At 36.6% G+C, this 22752-nt stretch overlaps 1 protein-coding gene and 1 pseudogene across 21 annotated transcripts in view; one reads left to right on the top strand and one right to left on the bottom strand.

The window, feature by feature from the left end:
* Nucleotides 1-22752, bottom strand: part of CAMK2D (calcium/calmodulin dependent protein kinase II delta) — a 316290-nt gene that overhangs the window by 53032 nt on the left and 240506 nt on the right. For all 21 annotated transcript variants that reach the window (XM_043569767.1, XM_043569809.1, XM_043569848.1 and 18 more), the window contains exons 8-10: nt 18591-18674; nt 3412-3506; nt 695-817 (exon numbers count right to left, since the gene is read on the bottom strand). In XM_043569767.1, the coding sequence (XP_043425702.1) occupies nt 695-817; nt 3412-3506; nt 18591-18674 (302 nt within the window). The remainder of the gene's footprint in view (nt 1-694; nt 818-3411; nt 3507-18590; nt 18675-22752) is intronic.
* On the top strand, nt 17397-18298 carry LOC122476987 (annotated as a pseudogene).

Here is a 22752-nt window from a genome sequence, read left to right as displayed (position 1 = left end):
TGATTAGCTTTGCCAAGACTATTTATGACTAAGATGCAACATTTATCTATAGAAAGCATAGATATGAATATCAATAATTCCCGAAATTACCTTTATTTCAATGTCTTTAATTATATTTCTATTGGACTGCCTTTCATTTACTCAGTACCATATTTACTGCCCTAACATTTGACAACCTTAGAAATGTAGTGGAATCTCTACATCCCCTCCAAATTTCACAGTTTTTCTTAGCACATTTGAAGTATAATCTGTCTACTATGGCCATTCTTTCTTGCTAGTTTAACTTAACTACAAGCTTCCAAATCTTGATGTTGTTGTTGTTGTTGTTGCTGTTTTTCCTAAAGCTGCCTAATGGTAAATAATTGAACTGTGTCTAATCTCTACTGGAATATAGTTAATTTTGGTGTCATTTTCTTATCCTGTTCATGAGTATTATCAATAACTGGTAGGAGAAATACTTATTCCTTGTGTTACTGTAGGCAATATTTATCGATCTATGTAAATCAGATTTTGTTACCAAAACAGCGTTTATTACCATTATAAATTTATTTTATTGAATAACTTGAGTCAAAAATTCATTCATTTTTAGTTTCATCTTTTTCTATAAAAATTATTTTAAATCCATGAAAAAAATTTCAAAGAATGATTCATTTTTAATCTTAGTTCCTAAGGTCTTTGGAGAATTGTCACTTACACAGATCCATGGGTGTTTCAGTGCCTCTGAGGCTGTGATACGCTTGGCAGGATTGATAGTAAGCATTTTATTGATTAGGTCTTTGGCTTCAGGAGTCACTGTGTCCCACTCTGGTGATGGAAACTTCAAAAATACAAATTTATAAATAGTTTCAAAAATAGATACATTCAAACAGGGAAGAGCCAAGTAAACTAATCATTTCTTTAAGTAGTGGGTTTCTTCAAAAAACTTACTCTTTGTATAAGTTAAATTGTATCTACATGTAGATAAATCTATATAAATGTGTATATATATCCCCCTATGAATATATTTACATATATAAAAGATAAGTAGCTAATAAGCGATAAGTATATACACTAAACTGCATATTATACCTAGTAAATGTATTTTAATGTTTCAAAAAATAAATTTAAAGATCTTCTAGTCCTTTCAAAGGATCTTTATTTTGGTTTGAAAATAAGATTTTACACAGTCTTTCTCATAATTATTTGTAAACATCAATAAAGCTGGCAGGTTGTCAAATGTGTTGATGTCATCATGCTATTATACCAAGATTCAAAATGAAGTATTATAAGAAAAAATGAGGTATTACATACTTTCACACCTCATGATCAGTAAGAGTAGAAATAATAAAAGAGCTTCCGTTGCTGGTGCCAAAACTGACCTACTAATTGTGGCTATTTGGAATATAGTAGTGAGAAGAAATCTAAGACTACAAGTGCCTCAGCAGGATTTCATTTTAGCACTTCAGAAAGGTTAATCTACTTAATGACAAATTTCATCAAAGTTCTTAAAAGTAACCAACATTCAAAACTTCTATGAGTAATCCATTTGTGTATTAATAACTATATAATAGCTATCCTAAGTGTATTTAAATTTTTTGTTGATAATTATGTAGCCTCATTTTCACATAATTTATTAGTAGAGATACTATTGTTCATAGGTTAAGAAAAATTTACATCAGTTTCTAAACAACAGACAGAATATCAGGTTCTTATTCCACTTCACGGATTTTTATAGACAATCTTGGAACAAAAGTCACTGTCACTATGTCATGGACTTTAGTTCACTTTTAGTAGTTGTAAGATGGGTACTTTGTGAACCATTGGTAAAATGAAATATGAAAAAAATGATACTGACTCTTTAATACTTGAAATGTTACCAGTTTAACAACTGTCATTTTAATTCCATAAGTTATTTTGGGCAGCTATGAAAACTTGCCAATGAAGAAATATTCAAGCTGTTCCTCCTTGAGGTACAGATATTCTGATAGCAAATTAGGAGCTGGTTCAGCCTGAATAAAGGTGGACCTTTATCTCATTTTTAAAAAAGTTTCCACAAAGTCATTCCTCCATAGTCATTAAGCAGTGCATCTGCAGAACTATGTCTTGCCAAGGGGGTGCCTAGTTGTAGTCTGCAAAGATGATGAATGTGCTAGCTGTGGCCATGTAAATCTTAATTTGGCCCAAATATTAGTCTGACTAGATAGAATGGGATGCTTCAAAATTAAAAAAATATGCATTTTAAATTCTTGCTATACCCACATCCATCTATATAGAACATTTTAACAGAAAGGTGCTGCTGAATTCATGAGACCTGATTTAATATAACAGAGATTTTTTATTTTATCTTCTCTCACTTCCACACTGAGCTTTTAACTGCTGCACAGAAGACGGACCCAAAATTTCCTATGACTTAGTTGCTCCGCTTAATAATATATCAAAAGCATCTCTAAACCTTGAACTCTAATTTCCAGAGGGATGTGTGAGAAGCTACCAAAGGTGGTAGTAAATCATATTTATACACATATTTGTCAAAGGAGAGAAAATTATTATCAGTGAACACAAAGTTAAGCCATAAAGAGAAAATAGATAAGGCTTTACTTTTGAGATTTATTTATTTATTTTTTTAAATGTTTTTATTTATTTTTGAGACAGAGAGAGACAGAGCATGAGCACGGGAGGGGCAGAGAGAGAGACACGCACAGAATCGGAAGCAGGCTCCAGGCTCTGAGCTGTCAGCACAGAGCCTGACGCGGGGCTCGAACTCATGGAGTGTGAGATCATGACCTGAGCCGAAGTCGGACGCTCAACCGACTGAGCCACCCAGGCGCCCCTACTTTTGAGATTTAGAACCTAATTCATACTCATACTTTCAAATATTCTAATTATAAATGAAATATGTTGGAACTGTGATTTTCAAGTATATTAAATTGTGAAACACATTCTTCAAATGAAAGTTTCCACAGAAGCCCATGAGGTAAATAAGACTAAAAAAATCAAGCTGACACAATGGAACGATGTTCTATTTGATACATAGATCACTGCAAAATATTGTTGATACATGATTTAAAATTATGTGATAAACATTTGGGAATATAATTCAACTAAACAAGCATTAATCATTTCTAAAGCAAAAATCTTTTAATTTTTATGTTTTAAAATGTACTAAGATCCAAAAATTTTGAGAAGTGAAGTCCTTCCTTAGAGACTTCCAACTATTTTCCTTTCAATCTTAGGAGATAGTGAACTAAAAGGAAATACAAACTAAACACAAATGCTGCTTTTCTTACACTTTATCTCCCTCTCCCTAGGATTGAGAAAAATAGAGAAATTGTTGAAAATTATAGTTTAAAGTGTAATGAAAAAATTTTGTTCTTGGTTAATAAACAAAAAAAACAAATGCTCATCTACACTATATGAACATTTATTACATACATCATAAGCTCCAGCCTTGATCTGCTGATAGAGTCTGTGTTGGTCTTCATCCCAGAAGGGTGGATATCCCACCAGAAGGATATAGAGAATGACACCTAGACAGAATGAGCATATTAACATAATGTTAAGTCATTCAGGCAACAATAAATTAAATGTGGCAGATCCACATGATACTTAAGCCACATCCATTCAAAGAGAGGAAATTGGGTATTTGGAAAGTTTCAGAAAGACATGCTCTGATCTACTCTGAAACATTCTGTGGAGGGCGAATGCTCCTCTTCTTATGCTCATGAACTCTGATAGTATATGGCAGTCCAAAAATTTCTCTGTGCACTTTAAAAGAATGTGTATTCTGTTGTTTTTAGATAGGATGTTACATCAGTATCTGTTATGCGCAACTGGTCTAATGGGTCATTCAAAGACACTGTTTCCTTATTAACTTTAGAACCAAAGAATTCTAAAGAGGCACAACAGATCAATACCTAAAGATGAAACTTACCTGTCATCGGGGTGATATATTGTTTGATATCCGTGATGAAGACTTGTTTTGTGGCCTAACATATGATCTTTCCTAGAAAAGGTTCCATGTCAAGAAGAATGTGTATTCTGTTGCCTTTGGGTGGAATATTCTGTACACATCTGTTAAGTCCAGGTAGTCTAACATGTGGTTTAAGGCCAATATTTCTTTATTGATTTTCTGTCTGGATGATCTATCCATTGACGTAAGTGGGGTATCAAAATCCCCTACTATTACTGTATTGCTGTCTATTTCTCCCTTTAGGTCTGTTGATATTTGTTTTATATATTTAGGTGCTCCTATACTTACGTAATGTTGGGTGTATAAATATTTACAAATGTTACATCCTCTTGTTGGATTGACCCCTTCATCACTATGTAATGCTCATCTTTGTCTCATTACAGCCTTCATTTTAAAGCCTACTTTGTCTGATATAAGTATAGTTACTCTAGCTTTCTTTTGGTTTCCATTTGCATGAAATAGTTTTTCCATCCCTTCACTTTCAGACTGTATGTCATTACATCTGAAGGGTAGGCAGTATAAATTTGTTTTTGTTTTTTTAATGCATTCAGCCACTCTATGTATTTTGATTGGAGAATTTAGTCCATTTACATTTAAGGTAACTATTGATAGGTATGTACTTTTGGCATTTTGTTCATTGTTTTCTGGCTGTTTTTGTAGTTCTTCTGTGCTCCTTTTTTCTTCTCTGCTCTCTTCTTTTGTGGTTTGATGACCTTCTTTAGAGCTATGTTATATTTATTTCTCTTTTTCTCTTTTGTATTTACTACAGGTTTTTGCTTTGTGGTTATCATGAGGCTTAACAAGTTCTAATTGTGACAGTGTACTTTAACTTAGTAACTTAAGTTTGATCTTATTCTAAGGCTTATACTTTTACTCTGCCCCATCCTATATTTTGTTTTTGATGTCATAGTTTACTTGTGTATCCCTTCACTAATTATTATAATCATTGTTTTTTACTACTTTTTCTTTTAACCTGTATACCAGCTTTATATGTGATTAATCTACTATCTTTATTATGTATTTACCTTTCCAATGAGACTTATTCTTTTATGTTTTCTTGTTACCAATAAGCAACCTTTCTTTTCAGCTTTTAAAGATTCCTTTTAACATTTCTTGTAAGCTGGCTTAGTTTGATGAACTCCTTTAGTTTTTGTCCAGAAAACTCATTATCTCTCCTTCAATTTTGAATAACTTTGCTGGGTGGAACATTCTTGATTCAAAGTTTTTGTTGTTGCTGTTGTTGTTGTTGTTGTTGTTGTTGTTTCTTTTGGCAGCTTAAATATATCATGCAGCTTTCTCTGGCCTGCAAAGTTTCTGCTGAAAAACATACTGATAGGCTTATGAAGCTTCCCTAGTACACAACTAGTTGTTTTTCTCTTACTGCTTTTAATATTCTCTCATCTTTAACTTTTGACATCTTAATTATAATGTGTCTTGGTGTGAGTTTTTTTGGTTTCATCTTATTTGGAAATCTGAGCTTTCTGGAACTGGATGTCTGTTTCCTACCCCACATTAAGGAAGTTTTCAGCCATTATTTCTTCAAACACGTTTCTGTCTCTTTCCTCCTTATAGAACCTCTGTAATGTGAATGTTGGTCTGCCTGATGTTGTCTCATAAGCGCCTTAAGTTATCTTCACTTTTGCCTTTTTTTTTTTTTCCTCTGTTGTGACTGGGTGAGTTCCACCAGCTTGGTTTCATGATAACTCATCCTTTCTACTACTTCATGTAATCTATTGTTAGTCACATTCTCTGTGACTTCTATTTAGTATTTTCTTTTATTTTTCATCTCTTTGTTGAAGTTCTCATTGTGCTTATCCATTTTTTTCCCAAGTTCAATGAGCATCTTTATGAGCATTACTTTAAGCTCTTTATCAGGTAAATTACTTATCTGTATTCTATTAAGATTTCTTCTAAAGTTTTATCTTATTCTTCCATTTGGAACATATTCCTCTGTTTTTTTCATTTTATTTGACTCTGTATTGGTCTACAGACTGGATAAAAAAACCACTTTCCCAATCTTTTTTTTAAATTATTTTTTTAACGTTTACTCAGTTTTGAGAGAAAGAGAGAGAGCATGAGCAAGGGAGGGGCAAATAAAGACGGAAACACAGAATCTGAAGCAGGCTCCAGGCTCTGAGCTGTCAGCACAGAGCCTGATGCGGGGCTTGAACTCTTGAAGCATGAGATCATGACCTGAGCCAAAGTCGGCCATTTAACCGACTGAGCTACACAGGTGCCCCCCACCTTTCCCAACATTTAAGTAGTGGTTTTGTGTAGAAGATGAAACTTGTCTTTCAACTCTACCACAACTCTTTGTCATCTCTCAAACCTTTGCTCTTCTCCAAAAAGCCTACTATATTTTTATTAGCTCTTAGTAGGTGAGGATGTGCCAAGACCCACTAGTGACTGAAAGGGAAAGATCTCAGCACCTAGGTTCAGACTGTTTGGAATCCGGACCTTCAGATAGCAGGTTTTCAAAAATTATGCAAATATATACAGTCCTGTGGGACTACAAGCATAAGCCCTACTGACCAAGCAATTTGATGTGGTCTCATGGGTGACAGTCACAAAAATCAGAGCTTCAGATGAATGCATAATATCTTTCCTGGGAGAAACTAGCAAGCTGAAACAAGGCAAAGGGAGAGTGCCAAGATGGTATCCACAACCTACATTCCTTGAGAGCAACTCTGTAGTCCACTAGATGTATATCAATTCTGAAACTTACTCCTCAGGCCAAAGTTCTGGGAAAAGCCAAGATGTCTTCTTCACAGAAAGATTAGAAGGATGTGTGTCTAAATCTGCTGTTTGTGCAGTGCCCTGGTGTGGCATCTTGCCAATAACTTTCTCTACAATTTCCAACTGTGGGACCTCAGAATGCAAGTCCCCATAACCAGCCAGGCAATCAAGGGGGCATGCCCTGGGAGGCAGCTGCAAAAAACAGGGCAGTAAATGTAAAAACCAGGACACCAGCTGTATGCAAAACTTTCCTCCAGCAGACACTGGAGCTCTGGAGTGTGGCAGAGGGTGAGCATGACGACAGTGGTACTCTCTGAGGTCTCTGAAAAGGATTATAGGCATTCCTTAGATGTGTGTTTAATTAGAAACCTGCTCCTCAGGCTGCAGCTATGATGGTTAGTTAATAGGTGCCCTTCACAGAAAGAGAAGCTCCTGGGTCTATTACCTCTTGCTATGCTGTGTGGGTAGTGGCCATTTAAGAACTATCTCTCCATCGGTTACAGTCCTAGAGGACCCACAAGCATAAGCTCCACTGACTGACAGAGCCAGGCAATGTGGAGGTGTCACCTGACAGCAGCTGCAAAAATCAAGGTTCCAGACAGGGGTATGAGCTCCTCCCTGGGTGATGCTGATTATTACAGTCTCACAAGACAAGGAACACAAGGCCCCATGGCCTCCAGAGCCAGCCAGTCAGGAGGCATCCCCTGGGCAGCTGCCACAAGATCAGGGCATCAGATACATGAAAAAGCTTCTTTCCTGGTGCTCTGGAGCAGCAAAGGGACAGCATGGCCAAAGGAGAGCATGGACACAGTACTGCCAGCCTCCACCCCAGAGAATACTCCAGCAGGCTCCTAGATATGTGTTTTTAATTAGATGCATGCCCCACTGGCTGACATTTTAATATAAGCAGGTCAACCTCCTTCACTTGATGTCTGGGTGCAATCAGGCTGCCTCTGAGCTGGGCCCTGGGGCAGGTATGTCCAAGCATCCAGGCCCCTTAAGAGCTGTCTTACAGATCATGATAGTGTTGTGCATCTGGTACATGAGTCCACTTTCAAAATTAGACATTCTTGGTGCTCATCTCTCAGGTGCAGGTCCTTAAAGTTGAGGTCTTGGATATGGGTTTCGAACCATTTACTCCTCAAGGAGAAGCCCGGGTTTTGAGTTTTCTCTTCATTGTGGATTACCAAGCTATGGGCAGGGTTTACAGTGAGATTGTGTCCCAGTCTCTCCTACCCACTTCAGTGTGGTTTTCTACTCTTTTGCCAGTGTCTAGTCAACACTGACAGCCTTTGCCCTTTTTTTTTTTTTTTTAATTTTTTCATATGGAGCTGGAGAGTCTGTGTATCTATGGGAGGAGGTGAGTTCAGGATCTTCTAAACTTGCCATCTTGAACCAATCCCCTCCTACTTCGGAAAAGTTTATTGGCCTACCTAAAGTCTTTAGTTTCTGTCACTGCTCTGACCTCTACTGATTATTTTTCCCTTGCTGCTTTCCCTTAAAGCATGGAAACCAAGGAAAGAGGGTCAGACAGATGAAACTTTGCCTGGCATGGCCTAGGATTCCTTTTATCTCTTACCAGTGTTGGTCTCTTGGGTTTCTTTAACTTTCCTTGTTAGGAAAATATAGCCCTTATCCATCAGATTTGTCATCTTTATACAATAGACACTGTGGGAGCTAAAATGGCTTTTAAACAATAGTTTAATCACCCTAGACTGTCATAGCCTGCTTCTGGAAGTTCAAGTTCAAAAGCAGATTCTTAAATTCATGTGAATCACTACCAGAGTGGAACAATTTAAACAACATTTTATTTAAACATTATTAAATAAAAACCTAACAAAACTTTAAAATCAAGGCTGAAAATAATTTTACTATAGTGGATTTAAAAAGAAAAAAAAAGGCCATGAAAAGAAAAATCACAGTATATTGTGAAAAATCTTAGCCTATTGATACTTCATCTTTGCAACATAAAAAGGTATTTTTTCCATTTCTCTCTACATTATAAACGTAAATTGATTTAAATTTACTTTTTTATTATTTTTCTATCTAACACATGCATCTAATAATGAGGATCGTGATGAGTGTCTGTGTTTGTGTTCCCAGGACAGAGGTAGAAGAAGGGCTGTACCTAAGTAGTTTTATCTCTTAGTTATGGTTTGGGGGTAAATATGAAAATTAGGTTTTTAAAATTATTTTTCATGTTTACTTATTTTGAGAGAGAGAGAGAGAGAGAAAGGAAGCACACATGAGAGCTAGCAAGGGAGGGGCAGAAAGAGAGGGCAACAGAGGATCCAAAGAGAGATTTGCAATGACAGCAGTGAGACTGATGTGGGCTCGAACTCATGAACCTTGAGATCATGGCCTGAGATGAAGCTGGACCCTGAACTGACTGAGCCACGCAGGTGCCCCAAAGAAAATTAGCTCTGTAATGGCAATAGTCGATATTAATTTTTTAATTCGACATTTTTCTAATAAACATTTGAAGTAGGCTGTTATGAAATTATAAAACAGAGACAACTGAGACATTTAGCACTCTGAACCTAGGGTACGTTGCAAGGCTGGCCTGCTTCAGAGGTTTTGTCCTGCAGTCCTGCTGGCTGGCACTGATGTGGTATGTCTCTACAAAGGGGAAGGTTCATAGATACCTCGTTCCCCAAGAAATGGCAACCACTACATAGATAAATGCGCACAATTTAATTGCTTGATTGAGGAGTTTCTACCAAAAAATTTCCTTTACTAAAACAATAACACAAATATAAAAGATTTAAAAACATTCAGGCCAGAAGATTTAAAGAAAAAAAAATACATTAGCACTATTTACACTGATGTTTACTTCTCAATGCCTATTTAAATAAATACTGGTTTGTAAGCTTATTTTGATTTGCTCATTAGATTGGAGTCTGAGGCCTTCCTGAATTACATGCTTTTTTGGAATTCTATTTTCTGTAAGTATAGAATAACTATGAGAGTCATGGTATAATAATACATTTTATTGTAGGTAACATTTTTTGAATAGCTACATCTGCTTTAGTGCATTACCTTATTTACTCCCTGTACAATGCTGAGGTAGATAAATGTTATTGTCTCCATTTTACAGATGAGGAAATGTTTGAGAACTTATATGAAATAACTGTTTCAGCCACAAGCAGGCTAGAGCTACTTTTTCTTCATCTATGAAGACAAATACATTTAAAATTTTAAATTGTTTGTGTTGTGTAATTGAAAGGCCTTGACCACTAGTAAGGTTTCACTTTGGTACTGTCTTAAATGTTCCCTGCAGCCACTTTTTCCTTTAGCTATGCACTTTATTAAAGTTTTTATTGTCTAACTGAGAGTCTTTGCCCCATTCCATTTTACTTTTTTCTTGTAAGCTTAATTTATAACCCTAATATTTTACCTTCCTCTCCTAGGTCAGAGAAAAAAAATGAAAAAAAAAATAGAGTTTCTTTTCTTGCCCTAAAACTAAGTCAGTAAAATCTTGAAAAGCTGGTCAAAATCTTCATTTTTTTTTTTTTTTTTTTTTTTTTTGCGAGAGCACTTCAGGGATGAAGATATAACCTCCAAAATTTGAATGTTTCTTAGGATATTATTGGCCTTTAATGATTTCTACCTAGACATTTCATTAGGGGTTACAAAAAAAAAGATATTTCAATTCTATTACACCTTCTTTAGTCTAAGAACAACTTATTTCATCGATTATTTGGTGACCTTGTTGTCAGGTTCATACAGGAAAGGTAAAGTAACAGACTTTTCTTTCCTCCTTTATGAATTGGTTTTTGAAATAATTCTAAATAATTCGAAATAATTTTGAAATACATTGGTTCCCCATTAATTAATCCCCTAATCCAAGGTTAGGATTGCTTCTGTAGTTTGATTATCATCATGAATGCATGGATTTAAACTTGATGTGTTTCAATCTATTACTATTATTTTTCTCATTTAACTTTTAATTGTCCTATCTTTAACTAGAAGTCTCTTCAAGTTGGCTCCTGAGTCCTGTTCGTATCTAGGTAGAGATCATCAGAAGCTACTAACATCATGAGACACATCCAACCTTTGGAGGTCATATCATCCCTGATATGTTCTTGCAAAAAAAAAAAAAAAAAAAGTCTGTGGTCTTTAACAGTTTTCTGTCTTTCTGCTATAACAAGATGCACCTGTATCATCTTGTGCTTTTCCTAACCTAGACTTGGAATTAGTTCCTTTCACAAGGAATCATGGTTCCTTACCATGGTAAACATTATGTAGAGACCAATATCAGGTACTCTGTAGGGGTGCTCTGTGGGAACTGCAGGTTTCTTCAACAAATAAATGGAGAAATGAGAAGGGGGGTGAGGAGGAGGAAAGATAGAGAAGCAGAAATTACAAATTAAAAGAGACCTAAGAGGGGCCCCTGGGTGGCTCAGTCACTTGAGTGTTCAACTCCTGATTTTGGCTCAGGCCATGATCTCATGGTTTGTGAGTTCCAGCCTTACATCAGGCTCTGTGCTGTCAGTGTGGAGCATGCTTGGGAATTCTCTCTCTCCCTGCCCTTTCCCCCTCGTGTGCACTCACTCTCTCTCTCAAAAATAAACTTCACAGAAAAAAGGCGGGGGGGGACCTAAGACACCAAACTAATAATAAAATTATGAGACAAGAGGGCAAACTGCCAAAAAAATTACTAGTTATTTGATGGTTTTAAGCAGTAATTATATTAAATTTTAAAGTACTGTTATTATTGTCATTCTTTTAAAAGAACCCTTTTCTTTCAGAGACACACATTATGGTATGTATAGATATACTGATATTATATTTATATTTGACTAAAATAATCTTGGGGAGGAGGGATGAGTTGGGTGGTGTAGATGAAATAGGATTAGCTGTCATTTAATTATATTATTCTACTTTTGTATACTTCGAAATTTCCAAAATAAAAAGTTAAAACAACTATTTTGACACAGCTTCATATAACATTTAAAAGTGGAAGTTGAACTAGTTTTCACTGTCATTTGAGCTTGGGCAATGCTAGAGATATTTGATTAATAAGAGTTGAGAAGCACTGATTACTGATTAGGTATAAAGATTACATTATCAAGAACATTCAAAAATAATGTTAATAAAAGCTGGAGTTAGAAAAATGATTAAACCTATAATAACATTAATGATTAAAACATTCTAGTCGCTGCTCTGATGGAAGGAGAGAGAAAAAAGCAATGTTCAAAAACTCCAAAAAGTCAGTGGGGAGTTAATGGAACAATCTAACAAGACATCCACTTAATACTCCCAGTAAATAAAGGGCATACTGTGAGTGGAGTTTGGAAATGTACAGTTAACTATACAAAGAATAAGTATGGCTCCCTTTTATATTGCAATACCTTATGCAAAAAAAAAATCACCATGCAATTCAAATAGGAAAAAGTGTTAACTCTGACCTAAAGAGACAATTATGGGAAGAACAAAGATCTAGAAGATCAAGGTCAGCAAGATAAGAAGTTGTTTTCCAGATGATGGTAACTATGCCATATAGTAGGGGTGGCAAACAGGTCTTCCAGCACCAGGAAGAGATGAATGCCTGTGTCCACACTGTGTATGGGGCAGGAGGGTAACCAGGGTAGAGCATGTGTCCATCACTTGACAGGTACAGCTGTTATTTAAGAGCAAAAGTATCTTGTTATTAGTTCTCTCAATTGCTTTAGTGAAATTTCCTGATAATAAATTATAAAGATAAATAATAAATGTCAACACCCCCCCTCCCAAAGTAAAAGGTTCAGCAATCTGGGCAAAACATCTGTGAACCACCTGTTTGCAACCTCTGCTATATTGTGTAAGAATCCTAAAATTTGCTGCCCTAAAGAAAACTGCAACTAGCTAGCATGATGCTGTTCGATGTTGGTGTGCACTAGAATAACCTAGCAAGCCTGATAAAATGCAAATTCCTGAGCCTCACCATGAAGAATCTTATTCAGTGATTCTCTGGTGCATTCCAGAAAATTGAATCTGGTAAGTACTCAGGTCACTTTGAAACATGGGTCCATGTTTCTAAAACATCAGGTTAGGGACACCATAACACTGTCTTGAGAAATCTAAGAGAATAGGTAAGTTCAAAGTAAGACAATATTGGTAGGGGCTATAATTAGGAGTAAAGCTCCATGGATAGAAGACTAATGAGGATATATGTCATAAAGGATGAAGGCAACAGAGCCTTGTAATTGTGAGGCATATCTGTGATGGCCAAGTGTAAGGTAATCACGGAACTGGTAATCATAAGCAACAAAGTTGACCAGTGTAAGGTAATCATACCAACAAACTGCTTGAGATTTCAAAACTGTAAATACTTTCTTAAAAAGTGCTTGATGCTGATTTATTCCAGTGAAATAAAAGAAAAAAAAAACAGCAACACAATCTCTAAGGAAATGGGAACCCTTAGCAAATATATGCTCTGAGGCCCAGTAATCACACAAATGCTGAACTTAGTGACCATGCTTCTTAATATATTCCATAATATTCCAAAGGCTCATCAAAAGTCATGGTATATTCTGTGATAGTCACTAATTTATTATCACTCATAACTGTTCTGAGTGATATCTAATTCAGACAGAGACGTAGTAAGACAAGAGTGTGTGTGTGTGCATGTGTGTGTGCGTGCGCACGCACGCGCATATGTGTGTGTTGGCTAGGTTTATATGGGCTTACATTTGAGCCAAAATGTAGAAGCAAGTTCTGTTAAAATCCAGTGATTCAGTGACATCTATAAACAACATCTGTTCATTCCTTTGGGGAATTATGGAAACAGCTATATATGCAAGAAAGCCATCAAAATCAATTTACTGTTGTTAAGGTAGAACTCAGGGGAGTGTTCTTGTTTCACTAATGTCCATTATTTGCTTTTCAATAAAAGACTAGTTGCTTTGAAAGACTAAGTGCAGGTCAGACTACATTCTGTGTGAGGTCTCAAAAGCAAGGTAATGGTGGTATTTGAAATGTCCTATGTATGGATAATTGCATATTTCTAATAAAAATGATGTACAGACTTCTTTTATCTATTATACCAATACTGTGCTTCACTCTGCTCTATGTCAACTGTTAAAAAGACAATCTGCTGTAGTGCATGCTCATAGCTTAATTCACAGAAGGTTAGCTGCTATTCTGCTAAATGTCTTATTCTACATTTCTTTTATTATCTGGGTAGTGTCATTTCCTACCCCACTCTACAATGTCTAGCCTTGAAAAGAAGTAGTTATTCAATAGGCAAGTGCTAGTGCTGACGGATGGCTAAAAGGTTTCTCTCAAGATAGGTCATAATCTAAAAGCAACTGAATATGTGTACATTCCCTTGGTGCTTATTACCTTGAGGATGAGAAAGGGTAGACCGTCTTACAAACGTAAGAGAATTTAATGTAACTTTCATGTTACCTTAGTGAAGTGAAAATAGAATAAAATAGTTAAGACAGTGTTCCAAACCCACTGCAGTGATCCAGAAATGTAACAAAAGGCATTATGATGTTTGTGGAAGGAGGTGGGGCATTACTGTGATATTAGAATATCTAAGACATTTCCATAGTTACCTATGTGATCCCAAATGCATTTTAAGGCACACAATTTAAAAATATATCACTATCTCTATGCAAAATGGGAACTGTTAGGAAATATATGCTCTAAATAGAGCATTGCTTGTCACAAAGGGATTTAACTATTTGTTTGTAGAAAACTGTGTGAAGAAAGCAAAGGTAAGGATAAAACCGAGCAAAGTGAAAGGTGGTTCTGCTCATGGCAAAACTCAGGTTGAAATCTGTGAGATGCCCTATGGCTCTAAGTTTCTATAGTCATTATGAGATCTGTGTGTATGTGCATATACATCTGCAGGCATACATACACTATCTGCTATTTACATGCACTTAAAAAAAAGTGTATTTATTTATTTTGAGAGAGAGAATCCCAAGCAGTCTCTATGCTGCCAGTGCAGAGCCTGACACAAAGATTGATCCCACAAATCATGAGATCATGACCTGAGCTGAGATCAAGAGCCAGATGCTTAACCAACTGAGCCACCCAGACGCCCCTACTTAACTTTTTAAGAATGTTACATAGCTCACACAGTAAGAAGGGAAGCTACTCTTCACCCATCTTTTTCCCCTTGTCCAGCCAAGAGAGTTAGAGCTTCTACTCTATGAGTTACCTTGCATTTACCAGATGTGAAATCCTATTATTACAAGATATACTATTATTTTAAAAGATTAGCTATATAAACAATGCATTCAAACAAAAAATTCAAAAGCCAGATATACTCAACTTTACCAAAGCAATATTAAAATTGAGCATAGTGTATTTAGTAAGTCTAAGACAGTGAGTCTAAACCCCGATGATATGTCATAGTTATTAAAAAATGTAGCTGCCACTCAGAGCCACTAAAGCAGAGGGCCTATGTAGGGGCTGGATACATATATACATATACATACATATACACACACACATACACACATAAGTTTCATCACTGATTCTGCTCCCCAGCCAGGAAAAGAATCCCTAGTACAAAATACCAGGTTTTTTGGGGGGGTTTCTTTTAAATAACCTGACATTCTTAAACACAAATAAAATTGATACATTGTCAAAAAATGTTTTTAATGCAAGAACTAAATAACTGATTTATTTAAATTGTCTGAATGAATAGGATTCAGGAGCTGTGAAACTGGTCTACAGTAGCATCTTTGGCAGAATCAAAGGCCTGCAAAAGAATAATTTAAAGGAGAAGAAAGAAAGCAAAGGGAGAGAGGTATTCGGTATTCAGGTAACCAGATGAAGTTATCATAATATTCAACTGCTGTTCAAAACAATAATGCTGAGTCATCTAATAAAATGCATAAGTCTCTCTCTCACATATCTACTTATCAGTTATCTTGAAACTTCATTTAAAAAGAAACACTTTCTTACTTTCTGTTTTATACAAGGAAGCTGAGATACCAAGACTATAAAATTTGTGCCAGGTTCTACAGCAAGCGCATCAAAGAGCTGAGTGAGTGGGTGCTCTCAACCAGTGCACATACTGCCTCCCACCTGTGGGGTGGGTGGGAAGGAGGAAGAGAAAGAGGAAAACAAGAAGGGATGGAGAAAAAGGGAGGTGAAGGGAGGCTAGAGGTGACCTTCTCATGAAGGCAGCAAAAAGACTCTTGAGTGCCTTGCCCCAGCTACTGATCAGTCTCCACTACACTAGCCCACTAGTGTTCAGGGTCTAAGTGCAGAACTCTGGCTACACTCCCATCAACTCCCTCCTCCATAAAACCCATCTAGGTCTGCCTGCCTCTCAGGACACTCTTTGCTGCTTTTTAAATTCATCAGCAATGACAGATCTGTGATGAAAGGTGTTATGTTGCAAGGGAAATATGTGAGTCTTCTGCCATTAGCATTTAGATTTGAACAAGGATGTTCTGTGACAATGCTCTAACCCAAAGACATCGAGTTCATACTTCGAAGATACTCTCAGGTAGGCAGAAGGAAGACAGAGCTTGGGGACAGAGCAGACACCCAAGACCTCACCCTTTAATTAAATGACAATCCAACCTTTTAGAGTAATAGCTGTTTGCATTTTAAATTTCTTTACAAACTATAAAATGTCTTTATTTGACCCCCATGCAATTCTACAAGGGTAATATTTCCTGTTTGATAGATACAGAAACCAACTCAGAGATACTAGAGATAGGGTAAGTGCAAAGTAAAGACCTTAACGCAGGCGTTGTGACTGGAGATATAGTGCTCCTCCCATAACTGCTTTCCTGGGCATGGAGGTAAGTCTAAAGGTCCAAGAGGCATCCAGTTTCAGATCAAACACCAAGTTGCTATTGCTAATGAGATCAAGCTGACAAGATATATAGTGTGGGATAACCTAGCACTACAAAGTAATGGTGATGAATTTATTATTTTTTTCCACGAAACCAAATCTAAAAAGTTATTTTCATAATCATTTTTTTAAACAAATCCTTCCAGGCTTACAAACACCAAAGGCAACAAAATCTGTCTGCGGCACACTAAAGCCACACGATTTAGACTGGTAACAACGACACAGTGTCAGGAACCTAGAAAACTAGTTTGTGTCAATGACTCCAGTTGAAAAATATTTCAAAGTATTCTATAGTATCCTTTTTATTTTAGTCTTTCACCTATTCGCAGTGTACAGAACACACAGAAATTCCGTTTAAAAATTGTGGTGGGAATCCTCCATATTATATATGGCTTTGAGCCTGCACAGGATACTTATTTGATTAGAGTTGGTTGATAAAGGTCTAAAGCAGAGTTCAGTCCACAGAACAGACTAATTGCTTTCTTTTCCAAGATTCACTTTTCCCCTTTTACTCCCCGCCAACCATGTTGTGCAGACGTGGCATTTGTTGAAAGGGCTGCTTGGATGAGGTGGAAGGACAGCAGCATAAAAACATGGCCACTCCAAGTGATGCTGTGTCCCTGGTCTCAAGGTGCTTCCAGACCTGGAAACACTAACATCGCCTGGGCACTTGCTAAAAACACACATGCTCCTACCCAAGACCGACTGATTCAGAAGCAGCAGTCTGTGCTTTAACCAGCCCTCCACGTGACCTGCGGTAGGCTGAAGTTTGAGAACTACTACCCTAAGTTGATCATTAGAGAGCATCAACTTCCAATTTAAAGGATCCTATCATTAATTATAATACTGGTATACTGTAAAATTTGCATAGAAATATGATTCCTGCTCTTTCCCATCTTGCAAGATGGTGGGCGAAAAAGCTGAGAAGCCGGATACTACGGAGAAGAAACCTGAAGCCAAGAAGGCTGATGCTGGTGGCAAGATTAAGAAGGGTAACCTCAAGGCTAAAACTCCAAAGAAGAAGAAGCCCCACTGCAGCCGAAACCCTGTCCTAGTCAGAGGAATTGGCAGATATTCCCGATCGGCTATGTATTCGACTAAGGCCATGTACAAGCGAAGTATTCAGCAGCTAAATCCAGAATTGAAAAGAAAAAGAAGGAGAAGGTTCTTGCTACTGTCACAAAACCAGTTGGTGGTGATAAGAATGGTGGTACCCGAGTGGTTAAACTTCACAAAATGCCTAGGTATTATCCTACCGAAGATGTGCCTCAGAAGCTGTTGAGCCATGGCAAAAATCCTTTCAGTCAGCATGTGAGGAAACTGCGAGCTAGCATCACTCCTAGGGCCATTTTGATCATCCTCACTGGGTGCCACAGAGGCAAGAGAGTGGTTTTCCTGAAGCAACTGAGCAGTGGCTTGCTACTTGTGACTGGACCTCTGTCTCTTAATTGAGCTCCTCTGTATAGAACACACCAGAAATTTGTCATTGCTACCTCCACCAAAATTGATATCAGCAGTGTGAAAATCCCCAAACACCTCACTGATGTTTACTTTAAGAAGAAGCTGCGTAAACCCAGACGCCAGGAAGGTGAGGTCTTCAACACGGAGAAAGAAACATATGAGATTACAGAGCAGTGCAAGGTTGATCAGAAAGCTGTGGACTCGCAAATTCCACCAAAAATCAAAGTCGGTCCTCAGCTTCAGGTCTACCTCCACTCTGTGTTTGCTCTCACAAATGGAGTTTACCCTCACAAATTGGTGTTCTAAATTTCTTACAAAGAACCTAATTAAATAACAGATCCATGAAAGAAAGAAAGAAAGAAAGAAAGAAAGAAAGAAAGAAAGAAAGAAAGAAAGAAAGAAAGAAAATGAAAGGAAGGTAAAGGAAAGGAAAGGAAGGGAAAGGAAAGGAAGGGAAGGGAAAGGAAAGGAAAGGAAAGGAAAAAAGAAAGAAAGAAAGAAAGAAAGAAAGAAAGAAAGAAAGAAAGAAAGAGAAAGAAAGAAAGAAAGAAAAAAAGAAAGAAAGAAAGAAAGAAAGAAAGAAAGAAAGAAAGAAAGAAAGAAAGAAAGATAGATAGATAGATGATTCCTTACCGCATGCCCACATATCCACTGGTTTTCCATAAGGATCTTTACGTAAAACTTCTGGAGAAAGATATCCGGGTGTGCCAGCAAAACCTAGGGAAAATGGATGTTAAGGAGTCAGAGTTGACTTAACAAAACCAATATGATATAGGAAACTAAGGAATAAAACATTTGGAGGACCTTTTAACCTTCTAATATGTTTGTCAAAATAAAATAAGGCTCTCAGAAGATGAAAATAACGCAGACTGGTTTCTCTCTATAGTAGTATCAACACTAATCTGCTTGGTAAATTATTGAAAAAAGTACATTTATTTCCAGACATGAAGGCTACTTTATTGTGCTATACAGTCAGCCCATATACTTAAGTCTACTCGGTTAGCAGTTCTTATTCTCACGTACTTATGTCAGAACTGAAACAAAACCTGTGAAAGATAAGAACACACCACCCTAAAATATGCCACGGCGGCACACTGATTATTTTTAGCTGAAGGCAACTGAGAATTAGCAGATGTATGACAGGCTCTTTAATCTCCTCCTTTCTACCTAAAAGTAGGGCATACATTTCTTGTGGAAAAGGTGCCCTCCCTGTGCCAGGAAGAGAACATTCTTGCCATGGGAGTTGGTGCCAAGATGGATCTACACAAACCAACCTCAGTAAAATAGCCTTGCTCTTCCATTAGTTTCTCTAGGTATTTCCTCATTATTCCCCCCACAGTTTAATGCCCCTAGCCCAAACCCTTTTTTCTTTGTCTTGTCAAATCTCCACAATTTATCACTTTTTGTTAAAATGGGATATAATTCCTTGGGTCTAGCCTTCTCTAGGTCTTCATTTCTTCTCTAGAAAGGCATTAAAATATTAACATTAAAACAAATTGCATGCTTTTCTCCTGTTCATCAGTCTTTTGTCAGTTCAACTCACAGGCCCCCGCCACAGACCTAAGAGGGAAAAGACAAAGTCTTTCCTCCTCTATACCTGAAAAGAAATGAGGAGAGATTTGAAGATAGGGTTAGAACCTGACAAAAGATGATAGTTATCATGATATCTACGTAATTTTATTATGAGAAGCATTCACCTATGAAACAGAAGGACACAAACATAGATGCCAAGTAAATATTTTTGGAAATTGAGGTACTCTATGAGTTGAGGATGGGGCTGAGAGAAGTTGAAGAATTCACTAAAAGAAATAAGCCCGAAATATATCAAAGAGATCACAGTGTACTAATAAATAGTCAGTGTGTACTCATAACTGTGAATTTAAAGGATTCAGGAACATTTGAATGAATTACTATTGAGCAAGTATCAACTAGAATTTTGAGAGAGATGTGGTAAGAGAAACTAGATGGCAGAAAAAAGTTTCATTATTGTATAAATCAATGTAAACTCCAATAAGGTACGCTTAAATAACAATCAATTTATAGCTAGAACCTAGAGTAACATTTTTCTTATTTCTGAAAATAATAGGTTTCAAATAAAAATATTTACTTTCAAAAAGACTAAAAATAACTATTCTGATTTGGGAGTTTTATTTAAAGGCACACATAAAAACAAAACATTTCTTTAAAAGGATATGTAATCAGGAATTCCTCTAACCACAAATCACTGAAGAAGCTCATTATATATTTACTGGGATGCAAAATTCTGTGGAACGGAGCTTTTTCTTCCCATCTTCAAAGCTATTAAGTACAAACAATGTATACAAAGATATAAAAACAAGTGTGTGTGTGTGTGTGTGTGTGTGTGTGTGTGTGTGTGTGTGTATAAATGTCATGGTTATTTCTGAAAAAAATTACTTTAGAAAGTAAGGCAAAGGGCTGGGGATTTTAATCCCCTTCCCCTTGTATTATTTTTCCTTTTCTTTGTAGTGGAGGAAGATGGAATGGACAGTGTGAAGGGACTCCCAAAAAAAGAGCCCTGTATTGTAGTTTAAGCTTTACATGGACCACAACAGATCTACCTCTTCTTCAAACTTTACTTCAAAGAAGCATTTGCTTGACAGTTGTGAGGTAGAAGAATTCCTGAATAATGGCAGTTCCATTAACTGAAGTTTGAGGATTACCTTAAGGAGTGATGTCAGTCAGCTAATTCCAAGGTAGGGCTGGGCACAAGAGTTCTAAAGAACTTCTGGTATGCCACACCTGCTCTCTCTCATTCCAACCTCTCCCAAGTTGAGACACAGACAAAGGAACCCAATGAGAAACTGATGCCAAAGTCCAGGTTAAAGACTAAGGTCCTAGCCTACACTTAAGATCCTTTATCACTCAGTTCCCCTTTATTTACCCAACATGATTTCTTTCTACTCCTCAGCATTTGATCTGATTAATCTCTTTAAGGTCTCTTGAAAACAGACTTCTCATTCTTGCCCTTGATGTTACTTTTTCTGTTCCTTAAAGCCTCAATTTCTATCTCTACGTCTTCTCTATGGGCTATGAGTTATTTCCACCTTAGTGATCTCTTTGGCTAACTATAATTCTCAGTGGTCCTTCCTTACTCTAAATTTCGAGTATTCTTTTATATACAATCTATAACCTCCTATCTAGCATCAGTAAACTTTAATGTGTGTCTTACATATCTTAGTAGAATACCTTTCCTAGAGGAGGAAATGTTAATAATATTTTATCTAGGTATAAAAGATAAGTCACCATGTGATTTAGAAATGAAAAGATCATTTTAAATGTAAATTATTACAAACCTTTTCCGGACACTGAAATGGTAAGAAAACACCATCACATTCATTCTTATTTGGTATAGTTATCATTTGAGCAGTCAGTGGGGTCCTTACTCCTAATAATACTGAAGTACAGTAAAACCTTGGATTGCGAGTAACTTGTTTGGCAAGTGTTCTGCAAGATGAGCAAACATTTCTAATAAATTTTAACTTGATAAATGAGCGATGTCTTGCAATACAAGTAAGATGTGATGCCGAATGTCACATGATCACAACTGAGCCAATGGTTCTCTCTCTCTCTCTCTCATTGCAGGACTATGGGTGATCGTCGCTTGGATGCTTGGTCTCAGGCTGTTGTGTTTGGCAGATATCAGTGATTCTTCAGAATGTTGGAAGGTGCCCATAACTGATGGTAGTGTATTATTTGTCACTTCAAAGCACCTGTGGACAGTCCCTTGCTTTTCCAGACAAGAGGAAGCTTAGGAATGCTTTGCTTCATTCTAGGTCAGGCTGCCGACAGATATAGACCCTTTCCTCTGCTGCTTTATTGCCAGTTACATTACATATGGTGTATGACAAGAGTTGATTAATACTGTACTGTACTCAACATCCGTATTAGCATATACAATGGCCCCCATGCAGAACAAGATTCCATTAAGCTAATAGATAGTAGTTATTCTGTTAGTGATAGTGAAAGTGGCCCTAAACAATAACCCTCCTCTCTTGTTTGCTTCACACCAGTCACAAAGGTTTTCAAAGATAGGTTCAGGTTGTTTATTTTTCATTACATTTTGTATTATATTCCAGTATTGTAATCATTTTTATATGAATATTTTTGGGTTGTGGAACAAATCATCTGAGTTTCCATTATTTATTATTGGGAAATTCACTTTGATATACAAGTGCTTTGGATTACAAGCATGTTTCTGGAACAAATTATGCTCACAAACCAAGGTTTTACTGTATAATCTAAATGCACAAACATTAAGGAAACATGTACTGTGCAATGTGTTCTCATGAAGACCAAAATACTGAGGGTAAAATGGATAAAACCTTCTTTAGCAGGAGATTAAACTCATAAGAATCTTGTTTTTCATGATGTATGTTATTAGCAAGGAAATTAATGAGAGCTTGCCTTCTTTAGAGATTGTATGTTTTTCTCACTCTGAAAAACCAATAGGAGTATCAGAATATACCAAAACAAATACAGAATTACTTACTGTTGGAAATGTATCCATTGCATTAAAAAAAAACCTTAATATTTAGAAAAAGAGACATAACAGCAACCAAGTAAAACAATTCTTACATGAAGCAGATGGTGGTAGTTATACTTTTTTGCCCTAACAGCAACAAACAACTAGAGATATATTGTAAATAGCACTTCCAATCCCACAGGAGAAAATGGACTGTATTTGGATATTTTGCTTTGGTAAATTTTCTAGCCATCTTAACAAATGCAGTGACACAAGGTGTTACTTCTAGCATTTTGGCTAGTGCTCAAATAA

Source organism: Prionailurus bengalensis, chromosome B1 (assembly GCF_016509475.1).
Source record: "Prionailurus bengalensis isolate Pbe53 chromosome B1, Fcat_Pben_1.1_paternal_pri, whole genome shotgun sequence".
Lineage (NCBI taxonomy): Eukaryota > Metazoa > Chordata > Mammalia > Carnivora > Felidae > Prionailurus > Prionailurus bengalensis.
Note: the sequence above shows the minus strand (reverse complement) of the source record. Positions and strands in the feature narration are given on the sequence as shown.